Source organism: Lepisosteus platostomus, chromosome 5 (assembly GCF_059453375.1).
Source record: "Lepisosteus platostomus isolate fLepPlt1 chromosome 5, fLepPlt1.hap1, whole genome shotgun sequence".
Taxonomy (NCBI): domain Eukaryota; kingdom Metazoa; phylum Chordata; class Actinopteri; order Semionotiformes; family Lepisosteidae; genus Lepisosteus; species Lepisosteus platostomus.
Window position 1 is genome coordinate 4,418,996 of NC_142615.1, and position 13,572 is coordinate 4,432,567.

A 13,572-nucleotide genomic window follows, 5' to 3' on the forward strand; every position below is an offset into this window, starting at 1 on the left:
CGTTGGTCTGGATAATAGCAACGTTATTCTACAAACAGCGCAAGACATGATCCGTTTGCAAGGATGATTGATCCTACCTGTGATTCTTTCAGAAATACTGAGTTCTATATGTTTATTTTTAGTTTGAATGTTTTTTTTTCATTCCTTTCCCATTTAAAAGGTTAAGAGTCCCTAATTTTGTGGTCTTATTTATGGATGACATATTTAGACTTTCAACTATAGGAAGAACAAGTAAAGGTTTATTCCATGCTGAAAAGAAACACAACGTTTCGAATGTGGGGCCTCTCTACCTGTACAACTTCCAGCTGTGTTCTGTGGATACAAAATAAAGACAACACTGGTGCTGTTTCACCTCTGCAGTCCAAAGACATACGAAGGTTGCTTTTGGGAAAATTGACCATGGTGTTTGACCTGTGATGGACTGGTGTCCTGTCCAGGGTGTGTGTGAGTCTGTGTGTGTCCTGTGATGGACAGGTGTCCTGTCCAGGGTGTGTGAGTGTGTGTGTCCTGTGATGGACTGGTGTCCTGTCCAGGGTGTGTGAGTGTGTGTGTGTCCTGTGATGGACTGCTGTCCTGTCCAGGGTGTTTGAGTGTGTGTGTGTGTCCCGTGATGGACTGGTGTCCTGTCCAGGGTGTGTGTGTCTGTGTGTGTCCTGTGATGGACTGCTGTCCTGTCCAGGGTGTTTGTGTGTGTGTGTCCTGTGATGGACTGCTGTCCTCTCCAGGGTGTGTGTGTCTGTGTTTGTCCTGTGATGGACTGCTGCCCTGTCCAGGGTGTGTGTGTGTTTGACCTGTAGTGGACTGTTGTCCTGTCCAGGGTGTGTGAGTGTGTGTGTCCTGTGATGGACTGCTGTCCTGTCCCAGGTGTATCCTGCCTTGCTCTTGTTGCTTGCTTGGATAGACCCCAGTTTCCCCACGACCCTGTACTGAATAAAGGGGTTAGAAAATGAATGGGTGGATATTTGCCCTTGCGGTTCTTGGCATTTGTAACAGGCTGTTGTTTGCAAGCCTATTGACCAGTTTCTTCTGCGTATTTGTGTGTTGAAATTACTCCTGCATGGCACGATAAAAGTAGATCTTCTGGGCTTTTTGGCAGGATAGAGGCACTTTGGATTGATATTTTTAATCAGCTTCTCTATGGATGAGAGCAAACACCCACCTTTGCTACCATCTTCACCAGCATAAAGGAATTAAAAAAAAACATGAATAATCAAATCATTTAAATACAATTGTGGACACAAACTATTGTATAACCCTGTGTCACGGATCAGTTTTGAAAGTATCGATTCATAACATAAAGTTTAGAGAAACCTAGATGCATATGCAGCTGATATAGTAGGCTGATATGGGAAAAACAATACTGTAATGTTAGTATAAGTTTCATTTATTTATCATCAGTATACATATCGGTATAAAGTCAATGTAGTCTTCAGGTGATATTGCATACTCCTTAATACTCCAGTGTTTGGCATTAGTTTGCCTGGCTGAGGAACTGAGAGCACTGAGCGAAGATCAGCACTGTCACAACCCACCTCCTTCATGAGGAATGAACCAGGGAGCCAGCTCCAAGGGTGAAGTTGAGGTGCTAGGTTTTCAGCCAGGGAGCTATTATGTTAAACACTGTGAAGCGTTCAGACAGTCACACAACCCTTACTGCAGTTTCCCTCTGGGCATCAATAAAGTATCTATTTAGATTCTCATCATAAGCATCACACCTTCTGTGTCAACATCTTTATTACACTTTAGACACAAGTTATCCTGATTATCCCAGCTGAGTCAGGCGCAGCTCAGTGTGACAGCGCACAGTGACAAGGCAGAAGGCTAGTCCTTCTGAACACGTTAAAGATGATGAAAACACAAGCCCAAATATTTCCGATTTATACTGAAAATAATGAAACAGTAAATCTATAAATAACGACATTTGTTTTAGAAAATAAAACCTGCACGGAAAATGAATATTTTATTCCGTAGCGCTAAAATGAGATTAAAAAAAACAGCTGAAGTTGCTAGGACTCATGAGCAAGTATGAAACTAAAATGGGGAATTTCCAGAGTCTCAGTCAGATGTCCGAATCGAGTTTGTAGTGGTGTTTGTCGTTCCCGACAATATTGTGATGTCTGGTTTTGGGCCCAATGACTCGCACGTTGCTCTGAGAACGCGTGACCTGTTTCGATCACTAGGGCCCTGTTGCCCAAGCTGTGTGTGACATTTTTGGGTTCTCTCACAATTAAACAGTCATTACAATTTTGCTAATTAATCATACAATTAAAGCTGGGGAAACTAGGTAACACAATTTTAAAGAAATCCCATAAAGAGAAAGCACATAAACTATGCAGCTGCATGTCTCACAGCAAAAACTATGATAGTGATATAGGATTCGAGATTAGAGCTGGAATCTAAAGCCTTGTGCGTCTGGATCAAGTAATGCTGTTTTTCGGACCCGGGACACACAAGATACTCCGGGTGTTTGGACGAGAATAGTGGTCCAGTCCTGCTGGACGGTCCTGGTCATGTAGTGACGTCCATCAGGCTGGAGCTCAGTTGCCTCTGGAGACCCACTACCCTGTGGACAGAACACAAACCAGCACATTGGATCACCCTGCGGTATGGATCTGGCATTGCACACATCTTACTGTCTCACACACACACACACACACACACACACACACACACACACACACACACCCTGGACTGCCAGAGCAGGACATCTTACTGTCTCACACACACACACACACACCCTGGACTGCCAGAGCTGGACATCTTACTGTCTCTCACACACACACACACACACACACACACACACACACACACACACACACACACACACACACACACACACACACACCCTGGACTGCCAGAGCTGGACATCTTACTGTCTCACACACACACACACACACACACACACACACACACACACACCCTGGACTGCCAGAGCTGGACATCTTACTGTCTCACACACACACACACACACACACACACACACACACACACACACACACACACACACCCTGGACTGCCAGAGCTGGACATCTTACTGTCTCTCACACACACACACACACACACACACACACACACACACACACACACACACACACACACCCTGGACTGCCAGAGCTGGACATCTTACTGTCTCTCACACACACACACCCTGGACTGCCAGAGCTGGACATCTTACTGTCTCACACACACACACAGACACACACACCCTGGACTGCCAGAGCTGGACATCTTACTGTCTCACACACACACACACACACACACACACACACACACGTAGCCTAGACTGCCAGGGCTCGTCATGGGAAATTTGGCCAGGACGCCGGGGTTACACCCCTACTCTTTTCGAGAAACTGACCACAGAGAGTCAGGACCTCAGTTTGACGTCTCATCCGAAGGACGGCGCCTGTTTACAGTCCAGTGTCCCCCGTCACTATACTGGGGCGTCAGGACCCACACAGACCGCAGGGTGAGAGCGCCCCCTGCTGGCCCCACTCACGCCTCCCCCAGCAGCAGCAGCCTCAGTTTTTCCCAGGAGTCTCCCCTCCAGGTACTGGCCAGGCTCACACCTGCTGGGCTCCAGTGGTGGGGGGGGGGGGGGGCTGCCACCTGGGGGAGCTGCAGGGTGACACTGCTGCCGGCAGGAATGGCCAAGGATGAGAGAAACCCATCAATCTGTGTGACTCCGGCCTGCTCGATCCCTTCCGCGTCGCTCGTCCAGGGCAGGGGGCGCCTACGTCACTCAGTTCCACCTGGCCCAGGGGGGAGGATCTTCGCTAGACCCCCGTCTCACCTCCTCCTCTTCCTCCTCCTCGGCTGTCCTCCTCCTGGTGGAAAACCAGCCCATCCGACTGCTCCCTCCAGCGCAGGCTGGTGTTCCCCATGGACACGGTCCGGAAGAGCTCGCTGCGTATCTGAAATCACAGCACCGGGGCGTTGGAGTCGGTCGGTCCTGTTTCCCTACGGAGGCCGCGTTTCCCTACAGAGAACGTCCCGCAGCCCAGAAAAGTCTGTGGACAATAGCGACAGTGGACATGCCCAGGAACAGAGGTGTAAACCTGTTCACATTGCCAGTCAGAGCCCTGAAACTAGTTATACCAGCATTGTCACCCCGTGACGGGGGTGTTCATGCATAGCTGGGGCTTTGTAGCTTCACCAGTAAAGTAGTAATGATTGCTTGCACTTACATAGGGCTTTTCTGGACACTCCACTCAAAGCGCTTTACAGGTAAAGGGGGAATCCCACCGCCGCCACCAATGTGCAGCCCCCACCTGGATGATGCGCCAGTCTGCTTTACAGGTCAGGGGGAATCCCACTTCCCCCACCAATGTGCAGCCCCCACCTGGATGATGGGACATGTAGCTCTCAGTGGGGAGGAGAGCAGAGGGATGAAGCCAGTTCATAGAGGGGGATTATTATGAGGAGGCCGTAATTGGTAAGGGCCAATGGGAAATGGGTCCATCCAGCTGAGAACTGAATCGCCGTTGAAATTGAAAACTTGTGGAATGATTTTGATTGGTGCATCAGCAGTCCCCTCTATAATTGATTTAATGGACCTTTTGAAGAGAAGATCCCTTTATTGGCCCTATACAATTTCTTGCATGAGGAATTGGTCTTGTCGCAGACCCCAGCTGGCTCTCCAGGAGACACACAGACGGGGAGAGAGAGAAGCTGGGGGGTCAGAGCGCAGGGTCGGCCATTTATACGGCACCCCTGGAGCAGCTGGGGTGAAGGGCCTCGCTCAGGGGCCCCAACGGAGTAGGATTCCTCTGCCGACCGTGGGATTTGAACCGGGAAGCCCTTCCAGCCACAGGCGCAGATCCTGAGCCACAGAGCCACCCCACTTGATGGGATGAGCTAACCTTTCCCAATCTAGGCATGCCACACGGGCACGGAGCCGTCCGCACAGAATTATGCCTGTGATTTCAGATAACAAGGTACGTCCACCGAGCACTAAAACTCAGGGGTGTGGACGCGTATCCAATCTGTTGCTCTCGGTTTTCATTTGTCGGAACGTTTCCGAAGGTCTTTTTCCGATTGGGGGTCGTGGGTCACACAGCGTAAATATGGGTAAAATAAATTGTATTTCGATTTCGGCATGCGAGATCTCGACGTGTGTTTGTATCGAAGGAGTGTGCAGACTTTCCATAGACATTGTGTTTTAAGGCGGGGTGTGATAAACTGATATGGTTCTTTAATGACGAGGAGTAGGACGAGGTCTGTAGCGTTCAAGAATTAGGGGATCCAGCAGGAGACCCGTTTTTTTACCTACCTGGCCCAAGAGATGTTCCGTCATTTCAGGGTCATTCGGGTTCAGGCTTTTACCCAGAGAGAGCCCGACCTTCATCACCACCCTCTTCCCTGCAGAGACACGCAAGAGGAATGTGAAGACAAACCAGACAGGGAGGTGGCACAGCGTCTGCGTGGAGGTTGCAGGTTCACGTCCGCTCGTGGCAGACGGCACCCCCTAGTCGGGAATTGAACTCGGGGCTCCCTCACTGCAGGGCAGCCAGGCTGGGCACTGTGCCACTATCGTTTCCTTAATGGGCTCGGTCTTCTCCTCTGCTCCCTGACAGTATGAGGCCACAGCCAGGCGAGCGAGCCCGGACTCTCGGACTTGATCCGTTGGTGTCACAACCTCCGATATCACATTTTTCCCCCTTGCAGTGCTTCTAGCTATTGCTTACTCCTTTGAAATCAAACTTATTTAATTTTCTTTGCCGTTTCAAGGCCCGGAACTGAAGACGGGATCCGACTTCCAAGTTCCAACAGTTGGGTCAAATTCGAATCATGGACACAAACAAGCCAGAGAAGACAGGGTGCTTCCCGCGCTGACGTTAACTACGAGCTCGAGACGCGACGGAGCTGGCCGGGGGAGCAGCACCGCCGCGGCTCTCCCGTCGCGATCGCAAGGAATGAGCCGGGGAGTCAGCTACCCAAGGGTGACGCTGGAACGAAAAGGAGGGGAGCTGGGGACAAGGGGGGCCCAGAGCCGCGATCAGCCAGGGCATGTTGATATGCAGGAGGACAGACACGCCCGTCTCGGACCCCTCCCGAGTTTCCGCTCGGTAACACTCTTGGATGTGCAGCGGCGGAGGCGTGATCGCGGTTCCCCCCCCCCCCCCACCCGTCTCTCCCACCTCAACCATCGTCTCCCCTCCCGCCCGGGGGGCCTGGGGGACCAGCACTCTCCCGGTGCGATCGCAAGGAATGAGCCGGGGAGTCAGCTGCCGGGAACGAAAAGGAGGGGAGCTGGGGACAAGGGGGGCCCAGAGCCGCGATCAGCCAGGGCATGTTGATATGCAGGAGGACAGACACGCCCGTCTCGGACCCCTCCCGCGTTTCTGCTCGGTAACACTCTTGGATGTGCAGCAGCGGAGAGCGATTGCGGTTTTTTTCCCATCCCTCCCGTCTCAACCATCGTCTCCCCTCCCGCCCCTCGCTGCTCTCCTTTCCTCCTTTGCCCCTCCGGGGGCAAACGTGGTCGAAACGAGCCCCCCCCCCCCCCGACGGTGGTCCGCCTACCCTGGGAACAGAAGAAGGCGTACTCCCGGCCGCAGTCCTCGTCGGCCCACGTCCCCGTCGTCAGGTCCATCGCCCCGCAGTTCTCGCCGCCCCCTTCGTTCAGGGGCTGCGCCCCGCCCCAGCGGCGGAAGGCGAGGCCCGCCCCGTCGGCCCACCTCCAGGGCTCGAGGGACAGGCCGATCCAGGCGTTCGTGCCGGCCGCCTGCTCGCTGACGGCGGCGTTGTCGCTGGGGTCCCTGACGACGGCCAGGTCCGTGAATCGGTCCCGGCAGTGCTTCCGCGCCTCGGTCCAGTTCTTCTGGTCCCGGATCAGGGTGTACTGGAGCGCGCCGCCGCCGCCGCCGGTCACTGATGAAGAAAGATGTGAAGACGGGGGTTTGAATTTAATCCTTTCTGTAGGGGGTTTAGACTTCTAAGTCACAAGCTGGGGTTTATGGCAGGAAAGGGGGTTAACTGATAAGGATTGCAGATGCAAGCTAGGAACCCCCCTGGGTGTAATGTTAAACTGACCATTTGCCCAGAACATCGTAAACTGGCCAAATACCATGAACCCCCCTCTTTACCATCAGACCGAGTGACGTCAGAAACGGAGAAGAAAACACTATATAACCCAAAAGTTTGTAACAGTACGTGGAACAATACTTCGGTTTTGTTGTTTCTTGCGGGAAACAAGACTTCGGCTTTATTGTTCCTTGCATGCAATAAACTCATCTGTTTTACTTCATCTCGGGATCAAGAACCTTATTTCTTCTGTTACAACACTGGGAACACCCGGCCCGCCCGTGAGAAACATTTCGTTTCGGGAGCCGGCAGGGGAGGGCTTGGCCTGCTTCGCGTTCCTAGTGCCAGCAGCTGTATCACCCTGCAACTCACAACTGGCAGCCCCCCCACTGGAGCTCAGCAGGTGTGAGCCTGGTCAGTACCTGGAGGGGAGACTCCTGGGAAAAACTAAGGCTGCTGCTGGAAGAGGTGTTAGTGGGGCCAGCAGTCCGGAGCGGGAATACTCACCCTGGTAGCAGACGAAGTTTTTCTGCTGCCCGCACGGGGCATCGTTCCACGTCCCGCCGCCCGACATCTCCACGCAGTCCTCCTTGCCGCGGAGGTTGTTGGGCTCGCCGGCCATCCAGTTCCGAAAGCCGTGGCCCCCCTCGCCCGACGACCACCGCCAGCCGCCGCCGTCGCGGTGCAGCCCCAGCCAGGCCCGGCCCGGGGCGGGACCCCCGGCCAGCTCCAGGAGCCGGCGGGTGTCGGCCGGGCCCAGGACGGAGGCCAGGTCGCCGCCCCGCCCCTCCCGGCAGTACCGGCGGGCTTCGGGCCAGGTCCTGGGGGTGCTCACGAAGAGGAAGGCGCGCCCGGGGCCGGGGGGCATCAGCGCCCACAGCCCTGGACCAGAGAGGCCCGGGTTTAGTGCCTGCTGGCAGCCCCCCCCCCTGGGAAAAACTAAGGTTGCTGCTGGGAGAGGTGTGAGTGGGGCCAGCAGGGGGCGCTCTCACCCTGCGGTCTGTGTGGGTCCTGATGCCCCCGTATAGTGACGGGGGACACTGGGCTGTAAGAAGGTGGCATTCTTTGGCGAAGGCATGAAACCGAGGTCCTGACTCTTTGGGGTCATTAAAAATCCCAGGGTGTTTCTTAAAAAGAGTAGGGCTGTTACCCCAGTGTTGTAGCCAAATGTCCCCCCTGTCCTTTACCCATCATGGTCTCCTAATAACCCCCCCCTCTCTGAACTGGCTTCATCACTCTGCTCTCCTCTCCACCGAGCGGACTGGAGCATCTTCCAGGTGGGGGCTCCACATTGGTGGCAGTGGTGGGATTCCCCCTGGCCTCGAAAGAGCTCCGAGTGGAGTGTCCAGAAAAGCGCTATACATAAGTGGAAGGATATTTTAACTATTTTATGACTGTTTCTCTCTCAAGGCTTACCAACGCTAAGCTCAGCCAGCCCCTACCCATGTTGTCAATGTTGTGCACGATCAGCTTTAGAGAGCTGATGTGCCATCATCCTTCTCCAACGCCAGCCCCTCTGTGAGCCCCAGGACTCAGATGCGTGAAGTGAGGCGCCTTCAGGGATGTAGCGTTGATCTCTGATGGTCTTGTCGAGAGTATGGAACAATTACTGCAGCTGAAATCCTCATCAGAATAATTACTGACACTTATAGAGTGCTTTTTCTGGACACTCCGCTCAAAGCCCTGTACAGGTCATGGGGAATCCCACTACCGCCACCAATGTGAAATGATCCAACCCCAAAACAATGATCGGAACAAAGGAGGCACGAGTTCAGGGTACCGGCGATCGATGTGATCGGTCCTCAACGAGACACTGACCTGTTAAAAGCAGGTGGCGGAGTACGGCCCTCTCCATCACTGGGAAGCCCCGATCTGCGAGCACAAGAGCCAAATGGTTGCCGGTGAGTTGCGTCTCTGTGCGGCCGGGAGAAACCGAAAATCCTTTCTTGAACTGGTTAGTTAGATCGCGGGTTAACCGAATGCAAAGGGCAAAACTTGCTACCCGAGGTGGGCAGCACAGTGGTGGAGTGGGTCAGCATAGCTGCCTCACAGCTCTGGGTTCAATTCTGGACCTTGGAGCCTGGTCCCGTCCAGGGGGTGTGTGTGTCCTGTGATGGACTGCTGTCCTGTCCAGGGCGTGTGAGTGTGTGTGTCCTGTGATGGACTGGTGTCCTGTCCAGGGTGTGTGTGTGTCCTGTGGTGGACTGGTGTCCTGTCCAGGGTGTGTGAGTGTGTGTGTGTGTGTCCTGTGATGGACTGGTGTCCTGTCCAGGGTGTGTGTGTGTCCTGTGATGGACTGGCGTCCTGTCCAGGGTGTGTGTGTGTCCTGTGATGGACTGGCGTCCTGTCCAGGGTGTGTGTGTGTCCTGTGATGGACTGGTGTCCTGTCCAGGGTGTGTGAGTGTGTGTGTGTGTGTGTCCTGTGATGGACTGGTGTCCTGTCCAGGGTGTGTGAGTGTGTGTGTGTCCTGTGATGGACTGCTGTCCTGTCCAGGGTGTGTGAGTGTGTGTGTGTCCTGTGATGGACTGGTGTCCTGTCCAGGGTGTGTGTGTGTCCTGTGATGGACTGGTGTCCTGTCCAGGGTGTGTGTGTGTCCTGTGATGGACTGGTGTCCTGTCCAGGGTGTGTGGGTGTGTGTGTGTGTGTGTGTGTGTCCTGTGATGGACTGGTGTCCTGTCCAGGGTGTGTGAGTGTGTGTGTGTCCTGTGATGGACTGCTGTCCTATCCAGGGTGTGTGAGTGTGTGTGTGTCCTGTGATGGACTGGTGTCCTGTCCAGGGTGTGTGTGTGTCCTGTGATGGACTGGTGTCCTGTCCAGGGTGTGTGAGTGTGTGTGTGTCCTGTGATGGACTGGCGTCCTGTCCAAGCCGAGCTTGTCGTTCTGTAGTCTTTAACCCGCTGATCGGAGACTTTAAAAACCCGCTCGCTGGGACCCGAGCTGCACACGAGCAGGCGCGGTGCAGGACGCTCCCCACTCAGACCGCCCGCCCCCCGAGTCTCGCCACCCGCTCCCCATTCGGTTTCCCCCTCATGATCTCGCCTGCGTTCTCCTGCAGGCAGCCGTCTGGGACAGCCGCTTCCTGAGCCGCGAAACTCCTGGATCGCGATGGACCGCAGGGGCTGCGTCTCGGCGCCGCGAACGGTATCGAGCAAATGGCACAACGGATACAGCGCAGTGGCCGGCGCTGAAAGGTCTTTCCTGCGAGCTCACAAGAAATCACAAGACTCCCAAACGTAAAGTTACGAAAATCAGGTCACATGATAACAGATGATGATGTGATAGAAACGGAATAAAACTCAATATCAAGAGAGCTGCGATCTGTCCAGGGGGGTGTGCGGTACGTTATGTCTAAGTAGTGCAGTTATGCTGAAGACAGTGAAAACTGTGTGTCCTTGTAGTCATTGAGGGTGATCTGCTGAAGGAGCCGCAGGTGAGCTGTTCGGCGGTCTTATTGCCTGGAGGTAGGAGCTGTGCCGTGATCTGCTGGACTCTGACCAAATGCTCCTTAACTGGAAACTACTGAATCGATTACAGTGACCCGCGGTCGAGATGCGGTCTGACCAGGTAATCCACACCAGGCAATACTGCAGGCAGTCATGAAGAGAACTGATGCGAGGAGGTTGGAGCGCCCTCTGGCGGAGAGGATGGGGACCGTGGCCATCAGAGCGCAGTAGAAACGGAATAAAACGAACACAGCCCGGGCTCAATATCGATAGAGCTGCGATCTGTCCAGGTGTGTGTGCGGTACGTTATGTCTAAGTAGTGCAGTTATGCTGAATACAGTGAAAACTGTGTGTCCCTGTAGGCATTACGGGTGATCTGCTGAAGGAGCCGCAGGCTGGCTGTTGAGCAGTTCCTGCCCGGAGGTAGGACGCCCTCCTCTAAGTGAGTTTAGCTCCTGATTGCTTTCCACCCGAGCGGATTTTGAGAAACACCTTTGAGCTACGGGCGCCGGCACGCCTGTAAACGGTACGTGCACAGTATACACCCCCCCCCCTTCCTCCTACCTGCCTGTCTGTCTCTGACCCCTCCCGGGTTTCTGCTTCGGGCAGCCCGGTTCTCGCCCCGCTCCTCAGTCGGCGTTCAAACTCCTTCCTCCTACTGCCTGCCCCTGCCCTCTGCAAGCAAGCCTGGGATCAGCAAAGGCGACACTCTGACCCCCCCCTCAGGCTCGCTGCGTCACAGAGATCGCCTCGGCCACCTGCCCCCTCCATGAACACGACAGGCAAAGGGATTTTGTTCACCAGGCGCTGGTGTAGGTTGTTTTCTTAGCCGGAGTGTCGTTTTAGACGTCGCTAACTACTCTGCGGGAACGTTTGCAAGGCATAACATATGCAAAGGAGTTTTAAAAGAGCTTAAACTAATAGCAGGGAAGGCGACACCCTGACCCCCCCGGCTCGCTGCGTCACAGAGATCGCCTCGGCCACCTGCCCCCCTCCATGAACACGACAGGCAAAGGGATTTTGTTCACCAGGCGCTGCTGTAGGTTGTTTTCTTAGCCGGAGTGTCGTTTTAGACGTCGCTAACTACTCTGCGGGAACGTTTGCAAGGCAAAACATATGCAAAGGAGTTTTAAAAGAGCTTAAACTAATTGCAGGGAATTGTGAAGTTGTTGGTTTTTTTATTTTCTGGGTTATTACTGTCCGTTTTCTAACTGGTTTATCTAGTAGAGGGTCACAGGGGGGAGTTGGGACTATCCCAGTAAGCAACAGGTGCAAGGCAGGGCTCACCCTGGACAGGACAGCAGTCCCTCACAGGACACACACACTCACACACCCTGAACAGGACACCAGTCCATCACAGGACACACACACACACTCACACGCACCCTGGACAGGACACCAGTCCATCACAGGACACACACACACACACTCACACACCCTGGACAGGATGCGCACAGACACAGATACAGACACATTTACACCAGGGCCAGGATTCCCAGAAGGTAATGAACTTACCAACATGCAAACTCCACACAGACCGCAAGTCCAGAATTGAACCCAGGGCCCCAGTGCTGTGTAGAAGTGCTAACCACGGATTATTTCCTAGGAGGAATTTCCAAAAGGAATTCCACTGTATTATTATTATTGAGAGACAGGCTCACTGTCTGTTCCTCCGGCTGGGACAGGAGATCACACACTGTATTATTATTATTGAGAGACAGGCTCACTGTCTGTTCCTCAGGCTGGAACAGGAGGTCACACACTGTATTATTATTATTGAGAGACAGGCTCTCGTTTCCTCAGGCTGGGACAGGAGATCACACACTGTATTATTATTATTAAGAGACAGGCTCACTGTCTGTTCCTCAGGCTGGGACAGGAGATCACACACTGTATTATTATTATTGAGAGACAGGCTCACTGTCTGTTCCTCAGGCTGGGACAGGAGGTCACACACTGGATTATTATTATTGAGAGACAGGCTCACTGTCTGTTCCTCAGGCTGGGACAGGAGGTCACACACTGTATTATTATTATTGAGAGACAGGCTCCCTGTTCCTCAGGCTGGGACAGGAGATTACACACTGTATTATTATTATTGAGAGACAGGCTCACTGTCTGTTCCTCCGGCTGGGACAGGAGATCACACACTGTATTATTATTATTGAGAGACAGGCTCACTGTCTGTTCCTCAGGCTGGGACAGGAGGTCACACACTGTATTATTATTATTGAGAGACAGGCTCCCTGTTCCTCAGGCTGGGACAGGAGATCACACACTGTATTATTATTATTAAGAGACAGGCTCACTGTCTGTTCCTCAGGCTGGGACAGGAGATCACACACTGTATTATTATTATTGAGAGACAGGCTCACTGTCTGTTCCTCAGGCTGGGACAGGAGGTCACACACTGGATTATTATTATTGAGAGACAGGCTCACTGTCTGTTCCTCAGGCTGGGACAGGAGGTCACACACTGGATTATTATTATTGAGAGACAGGCTCACTGTCTGTTCCTCAGGCTGGGACAGGAGGTCACACACTGTATTATTATTATTGAGAGACAGGCTCCCTGTTCCTCAGGCTGGGACAGGAGATCACACACTGTATTATTATTATTAAGAGACAGGCTCACTGTCTGTTCCTCAGGCTGGGACAGGAGATCACACACTGTATTATTATTATTGAGAGACAGGCTCACTGTCTGTTCCTCAGGCTGGGACAGGAGGTCACACACTGTATTATTATTATTGAGAGACAGGCTCACTGTCTGTTCCTCAGGCTGGGACAGGAGATCACACACTGTATTATTATTATTAAGAGACAGGCTCACTGTCTGTTCCTCAGGCTGGGACAGGAGGTCACACACTGGATTATTATTATTGAGAGACAGGCTCACTGTCTGATCCTCAGGCTGGGACAGGAGATCACACACTGTATTATTATTATTGAGAGACGGGCTCACTGTCTGTTCCTCAGGCTGGGACAGGAGATCACACACTGTATTATTATTATTGAGAGACAGGCTCACTGTCTCTTCCTCAGGCTGGGACAGGAGATCACACACTGTATTATTATTATTATTATTATTGAGAGACAGGCTCA

General features: G+C 53.1%; 1 protein-coding gene across 2 annotated transcripts; it reads right to left on the bottom strand.

Annotated features, from left to right (window-relative positions):
• Positions 1–1,368: 1,368 nt before the first annotated feature.
• Positions 1,369–11,267, bottom strand: LOC148662588 (C-type mannose receptor 2-like). Of its 2 annotated transcripts, XM_088632288.1 has the most exons (7): positions 11,032–11,266; positions 8,842–8,895; positions 7,531–7,905; positions 6,523–6,870; positions 5,270–5,358; positions 3,791–3,911; positions 1,369–2,563 (listed from the first exon to the last, which is right to left on the bottom strand). In XM_088632288.1, the coding sequence occupies exons 2-7, from the start codon at positions 8,876–8,878 to the stop codon at positions 2,559–2,561; spliced, it is 975 nt and encodes a 324-aa protein (XP_088488414.1). In that variant the 5' UTR covers positions 8,879–8,895; positions 11,032–11,266; the 3' UTR covers positions 1,369–2,558. The 2 variants fall into 2 exon arrangements, with proteins under 2 accessions (XP_088488414.1, XP_088488413.1); XM_088632287.1 differs by lacking the exon at positions 1,369–2,563 and having other exon boundaries at positions 2,768–3,911; positions 11,032–11,267.
• Positions 11,268–13,572: the final 2,305 nt, after the last annotated feature.

What these genes read in the sequence shown, in the direction of transcription:
- LOC148662588 (XM_088632287.1), bottom strand. Translation starts at nt 8,878, where the DNA reads ATGGAGAGGGCCGTACTCCGCCACCTGCTTTTAACAG. An exon ending in AAACTTCGTCTGCTACCAGG is followed by an intron (nt 6,871 to 7,530) that starts GTGAGTATTCCC and finishes TTTCTTCATCAG; the next exon opens with TGACCGGCGGCGGCGGCGGC. An exon ending in CGGAACATCTCTTGGGCCAG is followed by an intron (nt 3,912 to 5,269) that starts GTAGGTAAAAAA and finishes CTGTGATTTCAG; the next exon opens with ATACGCAGCGAGCTCTTCCG.